Source organism: Macaca nemestrina, chromosome 7 (genome assembly GCF_043159975.1).
Source record: "Macaca nemestrina isolate mMacNem1 chromosome 7, mMacNem.hap1, whole genome shotgun sequence".
Classification (NCBI taxonomy): Eukaryota; Metazoa; Chordata; class Mammalia; order Primates; family Cercopithecidae; genus Macaca; species Macaca nemestrina.
This window is the reverse complement of record NC_092131.1, coordinates 130,968,713-130,991,033: the sequence shown is the minus strand read 5'-3', so window position 1 is coordinate 130,991,033 and position 22,321 is coordinate 130,968,713. Positions and strand designations below refer to the sequence as shown.

Below are 22,321 nucleotides of genomic sequence, written 5' to 3'. Positions count from 1 at the left end.
CCTGCAGCCTTTGTCCATCCGGTGGTTCTCTAGCATGCATCAGAATCACCTGCAGGGCTTGTTAAAACCCAAATTCCAGAACTTTCTCCCAGACTTTCTAATTCAGTGGGCCTGGGGTCGGCCTGAGAATCTGGATTTCTAACAAGTTCCCGGGTAAGATCGATGCTGTGGGTCCTGGACTGTACACCCTCAGTATATGCCAAGCGGCCTTTGCTCAGTAAAATTCATTGTGATGAGACACCTCTCAGGCTGCCAGGAGCCCAAGGAGAACCCTGGGGCTGCCCTGGGGTATAGTGAGGAACCCTAAGTGCCCTGACTTGATCACTCTGCATTATAAACATGTAACGAAGTTTCTCATGTAGCCCATAAATGTGTACAAATAAAAAAATGTTTAAATGTTCTCTTAAAGAAAAGAAAGATGTCTCAGCTAATTGCCTCGAGGCCTCATGACATGCCACCCACAGCTCTGTTAGACAGGCACAGACTTTTGTCAGGCACAATCTATAACCTCAAAGTCAGCACTCCCAGTGGGGTGTTTTATTATTTATTTACTTGACAGGTAACATCGATTTGGTCCTATAAGACACCATGCTAAAGGCTTAACTACTTGTTGTTGCACAAGGTAACTCTCCTGAACTCTCAGGAAGCCCTTGCATGGCCTATCAAGGACAGCTCAGTCACTGAAGGGAAAAACTCCATACCAAAGAAGAGAGATGCTGCCAGAGTTTCCCAAGGGAACCTCCATCCCACAGCCCTTCAGGGCCATCACACTCACTCACATCAGCCATCATCGAAATAGTGGCCACGCTGGGAAGAACAGGAGTCCTGAACTAGAAGGTGGTCTTCAAACCATGGCGTACCGGTTTATATATATTACAGATAGATAAATTAAGAGGTCTATATGTATACAAAATCTCTCAAAGAGGAATGAATTCCATTCTGTCATGCCAGATATTTGTCAGAAACTTGAAAACGAAGGTGGTTTTCAGCGGAGCTGGTATTAAAAATAGGAGGTATTTATACACAGGCCCTGCTTCTCTCATGGCCATGAAATCCTCTGGTGTTGTCAGGGCCCCTGGGCAACCTCAGCACCCCCACAGGTAACCCATCTGCAGTCTGCATCTTCCGAGAGAGCAGGGGACTCACACCAGGGCTTTTCTCCTGGGTCCCCATCTCGGCTTGGCGGCGCCTCCGGACCCAGGGGCTGCCAGAGGGAGTGACGCTGCTGTCAGAGGAATAATCCATACACTTGCGGAAGATCTCAGGGCTGGTGCTGCAGTTCAGTCTACCTTCCTCCGCCAGTGGGGACTTTCTGGAAACGCCTTTGCGTTGGGCCAAGGGGCTGCTCCAAGGACTTGTGCACGGGGAGGCATTTGGACTCAGAAAGAGATTCTGGTGGCCAGAAGGGCTGAGCTTGTTGGTGGCCATGTGCCGTCGGCCCGCCATAGGGGACGTGGGGTTGCTCTCGGGGTCAGAGGAGCTGTTGGCAGAAGACTCATCACCCATGTACTGAAGCTCCTCCACTCTCTTGTTCAGGGACTTGTTCAGGTGGATGCTCGCAGTGGGCTCCTCGTCATGATTTTTGTCTTTGGCAGGTTTCTTTTTGGGTGGCTTCATACCAATCAGGACAGCTTTCATGTTCTCTTTGCCCTGAGATTCTGTGATCATGAACTCATGGGCTTTGATAGCTGCTTCCACCTCCTCGAACTCCACGATGGCGCACTCCTGGGTCCCCACTTGGCTGTAGCGGCTGCTGATCCTCCGGATGTCAGGGGGCAGCTCTCTCCCAGGTTTGAGGATCCGCACTGACGAGATGACTCCAAAAGTCCCAAAAAGCTTGAGCAGGTGTTCCATCACCTTCTCCTGCACCCTGCCATTCTTCTGGGGGGTGGCCAGAGCCCACAGCTTAGGAGACAGGTAGAGATCATAGACCAGGAGCATCTTGCTGGGGAGGTTCTCGTTGGGGAACAGTGGGACGGGGGTGGTCCTCCTCACCTTCCGGTGGTCCTCGTTCAACTCAAGGACCACTGAATACTTCAAGGCATGTGCTGTGGTTCTCCAGTCCCGCGTAAGGTGTTTCACCTGCAGAACAGAAAGCAAATCTGAAATAGTATCTAATGCCCTTGTCCATCCTTGTGTACACTAGAAGCTCCCTCTCTCACTTCCTTATCCCTGTAACACCAGAATCCCTGTATTCTAGTGTCTAGAATCATACGTAGTATGTGTAAACACTCAAAAATCTAGTCAATGAATAAGTGAATGAAAACAAGTTCTACAATTTCAAACAAGGGCACCACAGCAGTGTTGTCCAACAGAACTCTCCATGAAAATGGAAATACTCTATTCTGTGCAAGTTTAGAGGTTAAATTGCAGGCTCTGGAACAAGGCTGTTGTATACACAAATCAAAGACCCACCTCTAGCTTGCAGTAAGACTTAGAAAGTTATTCAACCTCTTAGTGCCTCAACTTGCCCTGGAAAATGGAGATGTTAATAGTGCCGTCTCAAAGAGCTGTCCTGAAGATTAAACGAATAAATACATACATGTACATATGTATGTACAGACACATACAAACTCATTTACATATAAAACAGAACAGTGTCTAGCTCACAGTGAGCACTCAATTATCATGTGCTATCATTATTTCAAATATTACGTGTCATCATTTTGATAGGATTTGGAGATTTTAACATTCAAATGCTTCTCTAAAGCAGTATTTCTGCATTTCGGCATTTGATACAGAGAAGGTTCCAAAAGATCTTTCACATTTCACTGCAATATCTCCTGAGAATGACATGAACTATTTCAACTTGAAGTTAAATCCAACTTGGGCCTCACTAAGAATGGTGAAATAATCCCTCCCTCCTCTGTTGGTGGAAATTGTGTGTATCAATGTTGTAGTATATGAAAGCTATATTTATACTGTAAAACAGTAATTTTCTAGAGGCCCACTTCCGGTGAAGTGAATGCCAGGGGGAATGAGTCATCCCAAAGAAATAGTGAAGGTGGGTGGGGTGGGTGACCTGAGCCCGTAATGGCGAGATCCCCCTAAGTCCTCTGAGAACAGGCCACCATAGCTGCTCTGCAAAACAACTGGGAACTCCAGGTGCCTCTGAGCATAAAGCAGGAACTTCATGAAATTCAAGAAGGAAAGGCTCACTCACTGAGCAGGATGGGGAAACCCTGGCAGACCCATTACTATACACAGGCTCCTAGAGAGATAGTACTGTCCACTGTAGCCTGCAGCCTCTGGGTGAAATGGCTCAGACTTAGGCTACTAGAAGAACACGGGGCCAAGGGCACAGAGAAGGCGGCCCAGGCCAAGGGTCGGATTTTAGGTGGACAGAGTTGAGGAATCCAGAAAGGGTGAAGCTGATGACTGCAGGTGAGTGTGAGGCTGGGGGAAAGCCAGGCAGTGGCTCACTGTGGGGTGAAACATGGTGGAGCCTTCTCCAAAAACAGCTAGGGAGGGAGCACTTGGGAGATAAAAAGAGACAATTTCCTAAGCCTGAAGCTTGAGCTAGGAGCACCCGGAGAAACTACAGCACTGCCTTACTCAGAAGGCTACAGAAGTCTGTGGGGGACCACATTTCGTTGCAAGAGAAGCAGGCTCTGCAAGGACTGAATATCCCTCCTGAGCCAGAAGCAAGGTCCACTGGAAAATCTCGGTTACAGTCCGAGCATCCTAAGCCTGGGTCCGTGACCATTCATAAGGAAGGTCCAGGTAGCACCTGAGAAAAGGGGCCAGGGAGCTTTCGTCCTTGTGCAATTACTAGAAGAACTCTAAGGTTTCAGAAACATTGTAATTTCCCTGTGTTTTTTACCTTTGTCATGTATGTTTCCCTTTTGTGATTAACAGGAAATCCTTCAGAATGAAAAGGATCTTTGCTCTGATTTTGGAGGTGTTAGGGAGTCTGTCTGTACTCTGCAGCCAGGTTTCAACAGAGAAGAACATTCCTAAATTGGTACATAAGTGGCAGCTTAAAGAGGAAAGCAAAACAGGCTGACTCTTGGGGTCCCTGGGGAGGAATAAAGAGATGTGCGGGATGATTCCACTGGCTGCTTCATTTTGGAATCCCCCACAAATACTTTTCATATGAAGGCTTGCTCACTGTTCTCTGGTCATTAAAATATCCCTTCCATTCCCCTGTACCTAGAAAACTCCTACTCATCCTCCAAAATCCTATTTCAGTGTCACCTTCTCTGGGAAGACTTCTCAATTCTCCAGACAGGGTTAGTTGCTCTGATCAACTAGCACCCAACAGTACTGTGGTGTTCTCTCTTTTGTCCTACTGTATGTGGTCACATTGTAATCTTTCAGATCTCTCTCATTTATTGGACTGTGAGCTTGTCAAGTACAGGGGGAGTACCATCTTCATTCTGTACATCCTGCGCCTGGCACACCACTCAGCAGAGACAATGAGTATATTTGATGAATGAATAAAGGAAAAAGAGTGAGAGGGCCAGGCAGAGTACACCAGTGGGTGAGGCAGGGAAGAGGTCCAAGGAGAAAAGCTCTCCTCCAGTGCTCTCTGACAAAGTACACAGACAACTTGGCCGGGACCCACTTGTTACGCATCCCGTTATGCAACAGGCCGCGTGGTGCTTTTCCATTCTAGTAAATGCACTTCCCCCAAGGGAGACACAGAGTTCTTATTCCAACTCGTCTGTCAACTCTCTGAGAAGTAGACAGTACACAGCCCAAACACTGGATCTATATACGGCAGGGACAAGCAGTCTGCTGCCCAGATGGCAGCAATAATTACAAATCTCATCTCCCTATTGTATAGATGAGGACGATGGCGCCACACAGGCAGAGCATTTGTGTCTTAGAGAAGGTTCATTTCTGATAGAGCTGGGTGCTCATTCTCTCCCTTTACTTATTCAACTTGACAAATGAAAAGCTTGGATTTCATATAATTTTAGGTCTGGCAGGTATCTCTCAAGACCATCGAGTCCCTCTGTCCTGGTACCGCATCCTCCCGGCCACCCACTTGCCTGGCAAAAGTGCCTGAACTTTACTAAGAACAAGTAATACTTTTTCATAACTGCTGCCAGCTGAGATTTGTCCCAATGCCCAGGACCCTTTTAATAGTGTGGGAGTGTATTCCTAACAATCCTAAATCCCTTCTCCTAGCTATTTTTCTCTTTGTCAGGCACAGACTTAATTTTAAAAATTGTTCGTCATCAGGTTTCAAGGGAGTAAAAAAAAAAAAAATGTTTAGAACCACAACCCAAAACACACTTGAAATCCTTGAAGCAGCTTCTGAGAACCAAGCCTCACCTTTTTAAAGGACGTGAGTAGCTTAACGCTCACATATCCCAGCTTGTTCCTCCTCACGTGCTTTAGCAAAAAGGCGTCCTTCTCCAGGTTTTCATCTGAAAAGTAGAATTCGATCTGATCCACCAGTTTCTTGATCAACTCCTCGTCCGGGGGCTTCCACTCCTGCTCCAGGTCCTCACGCTCATTCTCGCCTCCACTTGCAGTGGTGCCACTGAGACCAGAAGGAGACACCAGGTGTTAGGGGTTGAACTGTGTCCCCCAAAAATTCATATGTTGAAGTCCTGACCCCCAGTACCTTGGAATATGATGTTATTTGGAAATGGGGGTCACTGCAGATGCAATTAATTAAGATGAGGTCTTACTGGAGTAGGGTAGACCCCCTAATCCAACACAACTGGGGTCCTTATCAAAAGGGGAAATTTGAACACAGACATGCACACAGAGAGAACATCATGTGAAGGCGAAGGGAGACACTGGGGTGATGCAGCAAAACCCAGGGAATGCCAAAGACTGCCACTAGAAGTGAGGAAAGATGCCTGGAATGGATCCATTTCTAGTACTTTCAGAGGGCACTTGATTTCAGTCTTCAGACCTCCAGAACCATGAAACAATATATTTCTGTTGTTCTAAACCATCCAGCTCACGGTATTTTGTTATGGCAGCCCTAGGTGATGACACTGGGTCACATGGTCACAGAAGGAGAGATTTGCCCCCAAACAGCTAAGAAGTCAATCTTTCGTTTTTAACAAGTATGGAAGATCATAAAAATAATAACTGGCCAGGCATCGTGGCTCCCATCTGGAATCCCAGCACTTTGGGAGGCCAAGGCAGGCAGCCTGAGCCCAGGAGTTTGAGACCAGCCTGGGCAACATAGCGGGACCCCTGTCGCTACAAAAAACACACAAAAAAATTAGCCAGGTGTGGTGGTGCAGGCCTATAGTCCCAGCTACTTGGGAGGCTGAGGTGGGAGGAGAGCTTGAGCCTGGGAGGTCTAAGTTGCAGTGAGCCAAGATTGCACCACTGCACCTCAGACTGGTTGATAGAGTGAGACCCTGTCTCAAAATAAGAATAATTATTATTATAACAACACCCTCTGCTGACATGTATGTGGCGCTCTGCCCCCATATGTTTTTCACATATGGCAAAATGTTTTTCACATATACCCTCTTATTCTTCCTCTTCCACTCCACCCCCTCAAATCCTAGTTTCTAGAAGACAGTATAGCAGAGTCACTTGACCTTTCACTAAGATCCTCCATATTTATTAAAGAAAAAAAGCTTGATTTCTTAGCTGGTTCAGGACAAGACCTGGAGTGCAGTGGTGCGATCTCCATGTGGATACATGATCACTGCCTCTCAGGAGTCACTGCAGTGGTGCGATCTCCATGTGGATACATGATCACTGCCTCTCAAGCCACCTGCCTTGGCCTCCCAAAGTGCTGGAATTACAGATGGGAGTGTAATTTCCTAGGGCTGCTGGCTCTAGGAGTCCTGGCTTTAGAGTTAAGACTGCCTGGGTCCAAATGCTTGGTTCAGACTGAGTATCCCTTATCCCAAATGCCTGGGACCAGAAGTGTTTCAGATTTCCGATTTTTCCAGAGTTTGGAATATCTGCAGATACGTAATGAGATATCTCAAGGATAGGACCCAAGTCTAAATGCAAATTCATTTATGTTTCATATACACCTCGTACAGATAACCTGAGGTAATCTTATGCAACATTTTTAATAATTTTGTGCATGAAACAAAGTTTCTGAACCAGCGGAAAGCAAAGGTGTCGCTGTCTCAGTTTTTAACCCATGTTAAACCTGTGGTGTCATGGTGGCTCAAAATGTTTCCGATTTTACAGCATTTCAGATTTTGAATTTTTTTATTAAGGATGTTCAACCTGTACCACTGTTTATTAGTTAAGTAAATTTAGGCAAGGAACTCCACTGCATCTCACTTCAGTTTCATCACCTGTAAATTGGGAATCATGATAGTCCCTACCCTCATGGGAGTGTTGTGAAGATTCAATGAATTAATACGTGAAAATATCCAGAAGAGTGCCTAGCATACCCTCAAAGCTCAGTAGGCACAGATAAATTCCTTCACTCATTCATAGGAGGCAGATCTAGAATTTAAACTCAAATCCTCTGTCTCCAAATCCAGTATACATAATAGCTTATATGTTTTGCTAGGACCCTGCAATGGACTCTGGAAACAATCCCGTCACCAGGCTCTTCTTAATAAAGCCCCCACCACCACCAGCAGCACCACCTGGGTAGACTTCCTTCTCTCCCTCTCCCTAAGAACATTAGGTGATGGGAACAAGCCAAAGCAATCCTGGACAGAGCTTCCTTAGGAAGGCTAATCTTTCATAAGGGGATTATAACAATTTCAAACCAATAAACATTTAGAGAATACTGATTATCCACATCATAACTGATGCCATTATTAGAAGTTAGCAGAAAGTTGCAGGTAGGTAGTTATAGGAGTTGGTTTAGCAACTCAATGTCAGGACCAGTAATCTCAACAGGCCTATTACTGTGATCGCTTAACGCTGGAAAAGACACATACATATATGTCCTTCAACAAAATTTTCATTGGCTCTCAGCCTCACAAAGAAAAAAAAAAGAAAAGAAGCAACTGTGGAATACTCAAAATGAGGGAAAAAAATATGGCAAGAGAGAAAAAAGCAAATAAATCTATTTAATAATTTTTCAAATTCAGAAATTATAATTAGTATAAAATATAGGCATTGGTTGATTAAAAATAAAGAGTTTTAGCTATTTGCCTGTAGGCAGCCTGGGAATGGCTTTTAAAATACCTTATTGATGTCTCAAGGTAAATACGGAGTGAAGAGGCCTGGCGCGGTGGCTCACACCTGTAACCCAGCACTTTGGGAGGCTGAGGTGGGTGGATCACTTGAGGTTGAAGTTCAAGACCAGCCTGGCCAACATGGTGAAAGCCCATCTCTACTAAAAATACAAAAAAGTAGCTGGGTGTGGTGGTGCATGCCTGTAATCCCAGCTACTCGGGAGGCTGAGGCAGGAGAATCCCTTGAACTTGGGAGGTGGAGGTAGCAGTAAGTGGAAATCACACCACTGCACTCCAGTCTGGGTGACACAGCGAGACTGTCTCAAAAAAAAAAAAAAAAAAAAAAAAAAAAAAAAAAAAAAAAAAGAAAGGTATAGTGAAGAAAATAACAGGGAGACTCAATTTTAAAGTTTTTTTTTTTGTTAAGTCTTGTTAAAATGGGATGATAAAAATCAGGCATTAAGCTGACTCACCCAACATCCAATAGCAAACACTTTCTCAATTGCTTTCTTCTTCTTCTTCTTTTCTTTCCTTTTTTTTTTTTTTTTTTTTGAGAAAGAGTCTTGCTCCATTGCCCAGGCTGGAGTGCAGTGGCGCGATCTCGACTCACTGCAAGCTCCGCCTACTGGGCTCACGCCATTCTCCTGCCTCAGCCTCTCGAGTAGATGGGACTACAGGCGCCCGCCACCACGCCCGGCTTCAATTGCCGTCTTTACTCTAGAGGCTATAAAAACTAAATGTTATGGCCGGTAACGCTTAAGTGAAAATCTCTTGGCCCTGCCCCTTCCCCTTTTATCTTCTTTGAATGTGGATGTGATGGTTGAATCTGTAGCAGCCATTTTACTACCATAAGGAAAAGGCCAAGAGAATCAGCTTGGCCTGATTTGTTGACATTATTGGCCCTGACATTATTAAGTTGTTGGACAAGCTCTTGTAACTATCTACCTGCAGATTTTTTATTATTACATGAAAAAGATCAAGTCCAATTTGTTTAATTCACTTGTTGGGTTTTCTATTACTTAAACAGCCAAATACAATAGTAACCTCAGCAACACTGCATGGAGAAAAGAGGTCCTCAAAACATCCCGAAGGCAAAACATCAGCAGGACAACCAATAGAATGAAAAAGGAGATGCAAGAAGGACAGAACAAATTTCACTTTATTAGGGAAAGTTTACCCCCTAAATAGTAATTAAAACAGATGGGTTGAGGCCAGGCATGGTGGCTCATGCCTGTAATCCCAGCACTTTGGGAGGCTGAGTCGGGCGGATCACCTGAGGGTAGGAGTTTGAGACCAGCCCGGCAAAAATGGTGAAACCCCACCTCTAACAAAAATATAAAAATTAGCTTGATGTGGTGGTGGTCGCCTGTAATCCCAGCTACTTGGGAGACTGAGGCAGGAGAATCGCTTGAACCCGGGGGATGGAGGTTGCAGTGAGCCGGGATTGCACAACTGCACTCCAGCCTGGGCGAAACTCCATCTCAAAACAAACAAACAACAACAACAAAAACAAAAAACAGATGAGTTGAATATAACAGACAAAATAACTACAAATGCAAAGGGAATTCCTGGCCCAGCTAACAAAGATGTCAATAAATCACAGGGGATGGGGCCAGGTGTGTGCTAATGGCCAGTGAAGAGTTTTGAGCAGACTCAGGAGTATTGGCAAAATGGTCTAACTTACTACAAATAGCTAGTATCTCAGAAATGACTGCACTACCAAAGAGAGCCACAGGCAAGTTAGTCCTACTCCCAAACCACAGCAATAGATGCTATGACAAAAGGTAAACTCATAAACAAATAAAGCATAACGGAAGAAAGACAGTATAATTTCTCAGTCTCTCTAATGCTTATTCCAGAGCTTCCCAATCTTCCCAAGGCCTGCCATGTCTGCTTTACTGCCTGCAGATGATTCTATCTCAGACTGGATGGAGAAGATGGAGTTCATCCAATCAAGTTTCTCTAGACCTTCATTGGGCAACCCCTTCTCCCTTTTCCCAACCTTTGCTCCAGCTTCTTCTGTGTCTCTAGACATCCATCAAAGAACTTGTAGCCATATCCAGGTGTCTCTTCTCCATCTTGGTTCTTGATATAGTTTGAATGTATGTCTTAGCCAGATCTCATGTTGAATTGTAATCCCCAGTGTTGGAGGTGGGGCCTGGTGGGAGGTAGTTTAATCAAGGGGTGGTTTCTCATGAATGGTTTAGCACCATCCCCTTGGTGCTGCCCTTTTGATAGTAAGTTCTTGTAAGACTTGGTCATTTAAAAGTATGTGGTACTTCCCCCCACCCCCACCATCACCAACTGTCTCTCTTGCTCCTGCTTTCATGATGTGATGTGCCTGTTCTCCCTTCACCTTCTATACCACGATTGTAAGCTTCCTGAGGCCTCACCAGAAGCAGATGGTAGTGCCATGCTTCCTATACAGCCTGCAGAGCCAAGAGCCAATCAAGCCTCTTTTCTTATAAATTACCCAGTCTCAGATATTTCTTTACAGCAATGCAAGAATGGCCTCACACAGTCCTCTTGCCCCGATGCAGGATCTGACACTATTGACCACCTTCTTCTTGATACTCTCCCCCTGGGCTTATGTGACTTATTCTTTTCTGATTCTTGTCCCCATTTTACTGCCCTCTATGTCTCCTCTTTCTCTCTCCATTTATTTCATTTTATTCATTTATTTATTTTTTGAGACTGGATCTTGCTCTGTCGCCTCAAGTTGGAATGCAGTAGCACAAACACAGCTCCCTGCAGTCTCAGCCTCCCAAGCTCAAGCAATCCTCCCACCTCAGCCTCCCAAGTAGCTGGGGCTACAGGCATGTGCCATCATGCCTGGCTAATTTTTCTATTTTTTTTTTTTTTTGTAGAGATGGGGTTTTGCCTTGTTGCTCAGACTAGTCTTGAAACCCTGGGCTCAAGTGATCCACCCACCTCAGCCTCCCAAAGTGGTGGGATTACAGGTATGAGCCACCATGCCTGGTTTCTCTTCATTTCAAAGTGTAGGTGTTACCCAAGTATCTATCCCTGACACTTTATCCCCTAGCAACCTCTACACTTCAGCTCCTATAAGCTCATCAAATTCAAATCTACCCCCACCAGCCTGTCTGCCCCACACCTTCCTCTCCTTCCTGAGCTCCAGTCCTCGATTCCTAACTGCATGCCAGACATAACTGCACTAGGACAATCTGATGTAGTATCAGATTAAATATGTCCACAGTCTAACTTCTCACCTTCTGCAGAACCTGACCTTAGGCAGGACTGAAGCCTGGGCCTATCAACAGGCATTCTATCTGGGAAGTTGACCTTCCTTTCACACAGTCTCACAGTAGACGATCCATAATGTATCGGGGGTGACTCTGCATCAATTATTTGCACCCACTGAGCAGACAGGCAGATAGCCAGAGATTCCAGAACAGGTGGGTGATACTGTGGAGGTGACATAAACCCCTATGCAAGTGCAGAGGTGAGCTTCTTGGGCTTGGAGGACTCCACCCTCTGCATGAGTGCTGTCAGCAGCAACTGTGCATCTCCAAAGGGGGATCTTGGGGGAGTTGGAAACCCTATGTTATATCCAGGAGCAGGCTGCATTGTTTCCTGTTTGTGAAATAGCCTTCAAAAGGGAAAAGATACCATATCTTTTAAGAATATTAAGTTTATATCCTTTAAGTCTGAATATTGTCAACTTTTTGTCGATTACAACCATCCTGTGAAAATCATGTATCTTCCCTCCCAATCCACCCCGCCAACTACTTTCCCTATTCACTCTTCTATGTACTTAAGCTCAAGACGTAGGATGTATCCTTTCACTCTCTCTTTTGCCCCCACATTTAGTCAATTATAAAGTGCTTATTTCATTTTGAAGGGTCTCCCATCTGTTCTCTCTTTGCCAGTCCAACCATCCTCATTATTTCTCCCTTGGACACAATATCTCATTGAAACATGATTCCAAAAAATTAAAGTAATAGATAAACATAGCAAAAACTAAAATAAAATAGTAGGGAACTTATAAAGAAACCAATAATTCCCCACTCCACCCTTCCTCCCTAAAGGTAACTTCTCTTCAGCCATTTAGTTCTTAGGAGAGTTATCTCATAGCTCTATAAAATATGCTTATAGCTCTATTTCTCACTTGCCAACTGTAGTCATTCTCTATTCATGTCTTACTATATAAAATGAGGATTTGGGGTCACTTATGACTTATGTCCCTAAATAACCTTCTTCAAATTTTTAAAATTTTCTTTTCATTTTGGTCCTTCTATTAGCCTTCTATTTGTGGTTTTAGTGTTTTTCTTCTTTCTTTTTTTTGAGACGGAGTCTCACTCTGTCGCCCAGGCTGGAGTGCAGTGGCATGATCTTGGCTCACTGCAACCTCCACCTCCGGGGTTTAAATGATTCTTCTGTGTCAGCCTCCTGAGTAGCTGGGATTACAGGGGCACGCTGCCATGCCTGGCTAATTTTTTGTATTTTAGTAGAGACGGGGTTTCACCGTGTTGCCCAGGCTGGCCTCAAACTCCTGAGCTCAGGCAATCTGCCCACCTTGGCCTCCCAAAGTGCTAGGATTAAGGCATGAGCAATCACACCCAGCCTTTTTTTTTTTTTTTTTTTTTTTAAGATGGTCTCACTGTCGCCCAGGCTGGAGTACAGTGGTGCGATCTCGGCTCACTGCCACCTCTGCCTCCCAGGTTCAAGCGATTCTCCCACCTCAGCCTCTCAAGTAGCTGGGACTACTGGCACGCAACACCACACCCGGCTAATTTTTGTATTTTTAGTAGAGACAGAGTTTCACCATGTTGGCCAGGCTGGTCTCAAACTCCTGACCTCATGTGATCTGCCTGCCTCAGCCTCCTAATGTGCTGGGATTACAGGCGTGAGCCACCATGCCTGGCCCTATTTATGTTTTAAAATAATACACTTTAAGTGGTTTCTTATTCCATAAACATTAAAAAGTATTTTTCAATTTCTTGCTACATATGATATATTAATACACACTACTGTCCTATCCTCTTTTCCATCTCACCTATTTCCAACCTTCCATATTGCATCAGATGTACTTTTATTTCATTTTGCCATGGTTCATAATATATCATTCTATTAGGTAACTAATATTCTATATTTTATCTATAGCTACGTACTGAAAATTGAAAGTCAATCAGTTGTATTTTATTATTATGACGATGTAAACACTGTTTCCTAATAGGGCTAAGTCATTTGCTAAGATTACATTTCTTGTCCTAAAGTTCTATTAGTTGACTGACCACGTGGATTGGTCCTCTATGTTTATTTTTCCTTCCATATGATCTGTCCTTGTTTTTGTTTGTAATTTACACACTAAGGGATTTCTTTGACATTATATTCTAACCTTTCTTATGGAATTTTTAAATTTTAGTAGTTATTTATTTAGTTTCTAAGAACTCTTTTTGGTCCTTAGATCATTGCCTTCTAAGAGCTTCCTACTCTTGTTTTGTGGATGCAGTATCTTAAATTCACTCTCAGGGTCCCAGTTGGAGTATACATTTTTGAGTCCTTTGTTTCAACATCATCACCTCTGTATCCTTTGGGGTCAGTTGTTCCATTTAACTTTCATGCCACTGATTTTCTTCATGTGACTAATAAATGATTCATTTTTTCTTTATTAAAGAGTTTAATAAACTTATTTTTGAATAGTTTTAGATTTACAGAAAAGTTGTGAAAATTGTACAGAGAGTTCCCATATATACACCCAGGCTTGCTCTGTTATAAATATCTTGCATTAGTATGGTACATGTGTTACAACCAATGAACTAATTGCAATTAGTTCATTAGTTCATTATATATTATTATTAGCTAAAGTCTATATTTCATTCAGATTTCCTTAGTTTTTGCCTATTGTCCCTTTTTCTGTTCCAGGATCCCATCCAGGACACCACAACACATTAATACATTAAGCTGTCGTGTCTCCTGAGGCCCCTCTTGGCTGTGACGGTTTTCCTTGTTTTTGATGACCTTGACAGCGTTGAGAAGTACTGGTTAGGTATTTTGTGGAATGCCCCTCAATTGGGATTTTTCTGATGTTCTTTGTCACGATTAGATTGGGATTACGGGTTTTGGGGAGGAGGACCACAGAGGTAAATTTCCATTCTCAGCACATCCTGTCAGGGTACATGCTATCAACATGAATGATCACTGTGGAAGTTAACCTTGATCAGCTATCTGAGGTAACTTTTGTCAGGTTTCTCCCCTGTAAAACTACTGCCTTTATCCCCATTCCCATACTGTGCTCTTTGGAAGAAGGTCACCGTACACAGCCCACACTTAGGGTGTGGGGAGTTATACTCCACAGCCATTCACTGTGAAGGCAAAAGGTACGTGTGCTTTTTCTTGGAGGGTTGTAAGTTGTACACTCCCACTGGTTTTCTTCCTAGATGGCGCTATGTACACAGGTGGGGCACGCCAAGTGGCAGGCTTCACATGAGGGTGAACAGGCAGGGAATCATTAAGCTGGGGGCTCTACTCAAATGGGGAAGGCTTTACTCTGCAGCTGCCAGCTCTGCTTTCGCATCCCTAGATCTCCGTAGTGAGCTCATTCAATTCCTTTAGAAAATAATCTTGTCTCTTTTTTTTCCCCCCTTAAAAATAAAATACCTGCTACTTTTCACTGGCAGACAGAGAGGCTAGGAAATGGTTCTAAAGGAAGAATTTAAATTACCTTTCAGATATTTGTAGCCCTTTTTACTCCTGCATCTTTGGTATATTTCCCAACCAGAGTCTTTCGAGGGTTCTGTCTTCCCACCTCCTGCCACCTCCCGTGTTATATTTTAGGCTACAGCCTCCTCCACTCTGTGCTGTATTAAATGTTTTGAAGAACAGTTAGAATATGTCACTGCTTTACTTGATGTCACTGATTTACTTTAATAGTAATAATAAAAGGTTTTCTATTTCCTGTTAAATAAAATTCAAAATCTTCAGCTCCCAACCAGGCATGGTGGCTCACACCTGTAATCCCAGCACTTTGGGAGGCCAAGGCAGGAGGGTCATTTGAGGCCAGGAATTCGAGACTAGCTTGGGCAACGTAGCAAGACCCTGTCTCTACAAAAAATTTAAAAATTAGCCAGGTATGGTCGTGCACACCTGTAGTCCAGGCTATTTGGGAGGCTGAGGTGGGAGGATTGCTTAAGCCCACGAGGTCAAGGCTACAGTGAGCCATGACCGCACCACTGCACTCCAGTCTGAGTGACAGAGTGAGACCCTGTCTCAAAAACTACATACATACATACATACATACATAATAATAATAAAAAAACCCTGTCTCAAAAACTACATACATACATACATACATACAGAATAATAATAATAAAAACCCACAAAGTCTTCAGTTCCTTATTCAGATTCATTTAGAATCTGGCTGTAACCAGCGTCAAAACTTATTTCCATCGGTGTCCTTTCAGATCCTTTGCTCCAAACAAACAGAAAGACATGGCTATCTGTAAGTGTCACAAACTTTCTGGACTCTGTGCCTTTGAACTTGCTGTTTCTGTCTCTGAATGCCTTGCTCCTCTCTCTCGGGTCTAAATTCTAGTCACACATTAAGGTCCATCTTAAATGCAATTCTCCTAGGAAAAAAAAAGTCATTTCTACTTCTCCCAATACTTATCTATATTTGTATTATAGCTACTTGTGTGCATATTTTATTAGCAGCCTGAACACTGAGTTGAGAGTAGAACTCGAGCTGGTTTCTTTCATTATAGTATTACCCCAGAGCCTTGCACGTAATGGGAATTTAAAATGTATCACCAATGTAAAGCAAACAGTTTTGAGGGCAAATCATACCTATCAGGATCCTATCAGGAGGGAGGAAGGATGGTTTCTGATGAATATGTTCTCAGCGGCCTTTCAAGGAGGCTTGAAAAAGTTTTACACTTAAGGTTTTGCTTTGTTTTGTTTTTTAATAAAACATTGTAAAACATTGTAAACTGGGAGTGATGAGGTCTTTTGTTATAGCTATAAACCTGTGAGAAATGGGTAGAAATAAAGGGGTACATTTTAAAACAGATAATTGGGTTCCATGAATCAGTGTTGAATTTTTTTTTTTTTTTTTTGGATATTGTCTCACTCTGTCACCCAGGCTGGAGTGCAGTGGCACGATCTTGGCTCAATGCAACCTCTGCCTCCTGGGTCAAGCGATTCTCCTGTGTCAGCCTCCTGAGTAGCTGGGACTACATGTGTGCGCCACCATGCCTGGCTAATTTTTGTATTTTTTAGTAGAGACAGGCTTTCATCATATTGGCCAGCTGGTCTCAAACTCCTAACTTTGCGATCTGCCCATCTTGGCCTCCCAAAGTGCTGGGATTACAGGTGTATCATATTTGTAAATGATTTAGAGAAACAAAATGATTTGTAGCATAAAACATCCAAGGCTACTTTTTTTATAAAATATCGAATCTGGTTATACTGATTGCACAGTTAATCAAATGATACCCTACAGGAGGAAAATATCCAAACTAAGATGGTGGAATAATGAGACCCTCGCCACAACTTTCAATCCAGGAATGATTTCTCAGACGCATCATCTATCATTGTAGATGGCGGAATATGGTATTTTGACCACCAAGACCAAGAAAATGGTGGACACCAATAAGGAAGGTACCAAACACAAAAGAGAAACATCATTTCTGAAAAACATTAGGGTCCAGGTCCTGTTTGTGTGAGATTTCTTTTGACTCACCTCTAGAACAAGATAATGAATGTGAAATGGCTCAAAAAGGGCAAATTGATAATGCAATATAAAAACACTAGGGTAGATTCAAAAGATAAAGATTCTTCACTGAGACAGATTAAAAACATATACAGGTATGTTCTCAACTTTGTTAAAGGCATCACCCTTTTACAAACCATATTTTGGATGGTGCTAGCAGGGTCACATCTTATGCTTCGGTGGCCCATGGGTTCTTATATATTTATTACAGAGACACGAACTTCCTCTCTGACCCTGTCTTCTGCAATGCTGTTCTGGCATAAGCCCTTGAGCCTGGGAAAGGGATATACAACTAGTGGATATCTCTGCAGGTCTAAATAATGATTTGTAGTACGGAGTAGAGACTACATATATAAGGCACTTAGTTCCACATCTGACAAAAAATTGACATTAACAAAAAAGTAGAGGCCAGGGTTGGTGGCTCATGCCTGTAATCCCAGCACTCTGGGAGGCCAAGGCGGCCAGATTACTTGAGGTCAGGAGTTCGAGACTAGCCTGGCCAACATGGTGAAATCCCATCTCAACTAAAAATACAAAAATTAGCCGGGCATGGTGGCGGGCGCCTGTACTCCCAGCTACTCAGGAGGCTGAGGCAGGAGAATTGCTTGAACCCAGGAGGTGGAGGTTGCAGTGAGCCAAGATTGGGCCATTGCACTCCAGCCTGGATGACAAGAGCAAGACTCTGTCTCAAAAAAAAAAAAAAAATTATATATATATATATCTTAGTTCTGTCCACTGAAAGGCTCTGAAAGCAACAATACCCTGGCAAAAGTTAGCTTTCTTAATTCCAGGTCTTGGTTTCTAAATACTTTCTTACTAGTATTTGAAAAAACCAGAGATTCCTGTGGAAATGGCTGAATTCCATGACTGGAGTAGGAAAAGTACAAATTATGCCTGGAATATCTAGTACCAGAAAGCAAGGAAGTGCTTAAAGACTAATGGGCATGTTACAAAAAGACACAAGGAGGCCAGCTTCAAGGGGGTCTGCTAGCTGCAATATAGGCATTTTGAGCACCAGAAATGACTGTGACTAATTATTAAAAAGTGAATAAATACAAATCCATGAATTGGAGAGAGAGGGAGAGTATGAGCTTGAGGAAGAACCCTCATTTAAATTATTTAGTGTAACTATTATATCAAATTATCTCTTTGAAAAGTGTAATTAAAGGGAAATAATTAAGCATTTTTTTGCCTCTTTAGGAGAAACTTTTGTTCAATCCAGATGATGAGACAAAACTCTTTAAAAAAAAAATAGAGCAATGCTAGCTAATAAGTGTACAAAAAATGTGAAAATTAGAAAATCCTCAATTTTCAATCCCCGGTGAAATAACCAACTTAGGTAAGGATCATCAATAGATGCTAAAATAATTAGGTGAAAAGTCACTGGGGAAAGAATATTGCAAGAGGAATGGATAACTTAGAAGAAATGCACAAATTCCTAGAAACATGCAACCTACCAAGACTAAATTATGAAGAGACAGAAAATCTGAACAGACCAATAACAAGTAAGGAGATTGAATCAGGAATCAAAAATCTCCTACCAAAGAAAAGCTCAAGGCCTGATGGCTTCATTGCTGAATTCCACCAAACATTTAAAGAACAACTAATACCAATACTTCTCAAACTCTTCTAAAACTTTGAAGAGGAGGGAATGCTTCCAAACTCATTTCAAAAGGCCAGCATAACCCTGATACTAAAGCCAGGCAAGGAAAAAAAAACTATGGGCCAACATCCCTGATGAACATAGATGCAAAAATCCTCGGCATAATATTAGCAAACTGAATTCGACAGCATCTTAAAAGGATCATTCACCATGTTCAGGTGAGATCTATCCCTGGGATGCATGCATGGATCTACATATGCAAATCAATACATGTGATACATCAACTTAACAGAACCCAGGATGAGAAGCCCACAAATAACTTGTTAACTGCAAAGGGAAAGACAACCTGTACGATGGAGAAATCTCCTAATCGAATGGTCAAATTTAGCATCACTAAAGGTGAGATGGCTCCTGAGGTGATGCAACATAAAGTTCCAGGCACAGAGTATGAGGCATTCTTGCCAAAATGTTTAAACAGAATCAAATCAAAATCTTAGCCCTAACTTCCAGTTTATAAGAAGCACATGGTACAAAGGAGCAAGTAAAATAAGACCATGAACACATTACCAGACTAATCAAAAATGTGAGACATTCAACAAGATATCTGGCCTCTTCTGTCCAAAATAGCAAAGCATTAGGGGAAAAAATGGTGGAAATTTCTAGATAAACAGATTCTAGAGACATAAGAAGCAAATGCCTCAACCCAGACCATATTCTGGTTTGAGGGGAAAAAATAAACAGCTGTAAAAGACAATTGTGGAACAATCTGGGGAATCCTGAATGTGGAACTTGGCGATTAGCTTATCTTCAGGATTATATTAGGGAATGATAGGTAATTTTCTCAGTTGCAATAATAGTGTTAGGGCTTTATAGGGAATGTCATTATTAGGAGTTACAAAATGAAGTATTTAAGGTATAATCTTGTGTAAAACATATCTCAAATGGTTCGGGGGAAAACACGTACATTATATATCCATTCACTAAATATGGCAAAATATTAAGTGTTAAATCTAGATGATGGGTCTATGAATTCTCATAGTACTGTTTTTTCATATTTTCTTTATGTTTGAAAATATGTATGTTAAAAAGGTGAGAATAAAAGGAAAGGCATCTTTTTAATGAATGAGATGTGGGGAGATGATCCATGAACATTTTAGAGGTTGTAAAGGCTTTTCTTTATTGTTCGTTTATTCTCTGTTCCCTTATATAAGCCAGGTATTAGGCTAGGTATGGAAATACGAAAAGGAGTAAGATAAGGCAGCTGCTTTCAAGGATCTCACTGTTTAGGGGAGGGGAAACACACATATCTCAACACCATGGAGTGAGTGTGATGACAGAGATATGCATTCGGTCAACAAATATGTCCTATGTGCTGGGTGCTGTGTTAGGTGCTGAAGATACAATGAAGGAAGCAAGCATGGTCCTTGAATTCACCGAGCTCCTATCCCTGTGAGGGAGACACAATGATAGAATCACAATTGTGGAAGGTGCTAGGCATAAAATGTACAGAGTACTACAGCAACAGAGAAGAAAGGAAACACAGCCAGCTCTGGGGTGGGGATTGGGGGTGGGTGGAGAAGAGGCGGCAAAGTTTTAAAGGCTGACTAGAAATCAGTCAATCAGAGGACCTAGAGGTGGGGGTGCAGAGACATGTAGACACAAAATAGCCCCCTGTGCTCAGGCAACTAGACGGAATTGCGGGAGCAGGGAAGGAAGCAATGGGCTGAGGAGATGATGTGAGTGGGTGTCGCATCTTAATGAGCAGATTGAGGAATCTGGGCTTTCTCCTGTAGGCTCCAGGAGCTGAGAACATTCACATCAGGTGATGGCTGCTGCCATGCAAGGCTGGGCCCAAACAGGGGATAGTGTGAATCCTGTTCTTGGCTACATCTCCTCGTGCTTTGGGTGCCTGCCCACTGGGCTCTGTCGGCTCCCTGAAGAACCCCAGGGATTTTCTGGGGTCAACTCTATGCCAGTGGGCAACAGGAAGGGCTTCAGACTGAACACTTGCTGAGACTCAAGCCATGGGAGCTGGGAATTCTGGAGGAAGAGCAAGAGGGGTTCAGGCAAGAGGCCCACCCATACTGAAGCTTGGTTTCTCCTAGACTTCCATAGGGGATCTTTCCAGGCCTTAAACATAAGTAGAGCTTTAATCCTGACTAATGATACAATCTCACAAATTTAGCCCTCAGGATAGGGATGGCTATTTGCCACTGCCGCAGGAAAATAAAGTTATAAGGATAAACTACTCGGGGCTATTTTACGTACTCGGATATTATCTAACTAGGTGACTGCCTTCTCAAGACTGTGAGCTGTCAGTGACTATGGGTTCATCATTTTTACGCTCTCGGTACTTAGCACAGAGCTAAATGAATCAGGCCTTGCATTATAAAGCCACAGATCTATCTACCGCGTCATATGCTATGGTCCAGCTTTCCTGCCCTACCCTGGTGGGCTGACTTTTCTCCCCTAATAACTGTCTCTACTGGTCTGCCCCGAATCTCGGGGTCCAGAAATCTGACCCTTTAACCTGGGGAAGGGTCAGCCAGTAATAGAGAATGGCTCTGGGCCCAGTATTGAGGATTCTCCCAATGAAGTAGATATATGCCTGCCAGGACAATCCTGCAGAACGTTAACAGCTAAACGCCTGGGAAAGGGTTCTAGAAGAAAGAAAGCTCCTAACAAGTGCCTGTTGGCATCCCTCAGAATGTGCAAGTTCTGTCATTTTCCCACTCTCATGTCTATGTCTATGTTGTATCTCCTTTCAACAGCAGGAACAAAACCCCAGTCCTTAAGGGTCTGGGCATTAGTGGACAGGAGCCAAGGTGCCTGCGGACAAAGCTCAGGACCCGGGACAAGGTTAGACAGGTGCCATAGCAGCTCCAAACTACCCAAAACCCAGGAACCCACCTACCCAAGACAGCAAGATGATGATGCAAACATAAAGGTCGGGTGGGAAAGGCTGTGTGAAAATGGGAATCCCCCCAGAGCGGGAGGATGTAAAGCAGCAAGTCCTGTATCTGTCTCAAATTACCATGAAATCCCACCTCCTGGAATCCCCCATCAGCAAGTGTCCGCTGTACCTGGCCTGCCACCACCTAAAGACTGAGCGCATCCAGCGGGACTGGGAAAGGCAGGGCGATGCTGGCAGTGAAGAGTAAGTGGGACCACTCGCAAGGAGAGGGGAAGGCGGGCAGGGATGCACTTTGCAGGGATGTGGGGGTGGTGTCTTGAGGGAGCCCACAGAGAAGAGGCCTCCTCCAGAGGAGCGGGTGGCTTGGATGGCCCGTGAAAGTCCTCCTGGATCCCTGAACATCCCCACGTCCGGGCCCCTCAGATCCCGGCCGCCAGCCCTGGGAACCTCGGTGGGGCGACGAAGCTGCGGACTGGGGCACCGGCTGCCTCCACGGGCCGGTTCTGACTCAGGGGCTCGGCCCGGAGCTGCTTCATCGGCAGCGGGGCTGACTCAACCCCCTCTGCCCACGGAGTTGTCGCGCGCAGTCAGTGCCCCGAACTCGCGCGCGGCCCGGCGCCCCCTCGGGGCCCACCTCCCTGGCCGGCCGCCGCGCCTACCTGTGCCCGCGGCTCGGCTCCTCCTCGCTGGCGCTGCCCCAGCCAGGGCTGAGGTACCGGGCCGGGTCCCCGGCGCCCCGCGTCTCCGCCCCCTCCTCCTCGTCCTCCAACTCGTCCACGTCCTCGGCCTCCTGAATGGCGACGCGGATCTGCACCGCCGTCTCAGGCCCGGGCCGAGCCTCCCCGCCAGACTGGGCCATGGCTCGCGGGACTGCGGCGCTGCCGGGGTCCTCACGCCGCGAGGCCCAGCCAGCCGGTCGGCAGCGACTGCAACAAGGGGGCGGGGGCGGTGCGAGCGCGCCCGCCGCTCGGCCCGGGGGAGGAACAGGGGTC

At 44.3% G+C, this 22,321-nt stretch overlaps 2 protein-coding genes across 4 annotated transcripts in view; one reads left to right on the top strand and one right to left on the bottom strand.

Moving 5' to 3' along the window:
- Positions 1-531: 531 nt before the first annotated feature.
- Positions 532-22,315, bottom strand: LOC105487613 (La ribonucleoprotein 6, translational regulator). 2 transcript variants are annotated; one of them, XM_011751105.2, is made up of 3 exons: positions 21,989-22,271; positions 5,284-5,494; positions 532-2,082 (listed from the first exon to the last, which is right to left on the bottom strand). In XM_011751105.2, the coding sequence occupies exons 1-3, from the start codon at positions 22,186-22,188 to the stop codon at positions 1,018-1,020; spliced, it is 1,476 nt and encodes a 491-aa protein (XP_011749407.1). In that variant the 5' UTR covers positions 22,189-22,271; the 3' UTR covers positions 532-1,017. The 2 variants fall into 2 exon arrangements, with proteins under 2 accessions (XP_011749407.1, XP_011749414.1); XM_011751112.3 differs by lacking the exons at positions 532-2,082; positions 5,284-5,494 and adding an exon at positions 8,478-19,862 and having other exon boundaries at positions 21,989-22,315.
- Positions 21,333-22,321, top strand: part of LOC105487639 (leucine rich repeat containing 49) — a 208,178-nt gene continuing 207,189 nt past the window's right edge. Inside the window, exon 1 of one of the 2 annotated variants that reach the window (XM_011751153.3) lies at positions 21,333-21,572. In XM_011751153.3, the coding sequence (XP_011749455.2) occupies positions 21,388-21,572 (185 nt within the window). In that variant the 5' untranslated portion in view covers positions 21,333-21,387. The remainder of the gene's footprint in view (positions 21,573-22,321) is intronic. The other variant, XM_024794735.2, reaches the window with a different exon arrangement.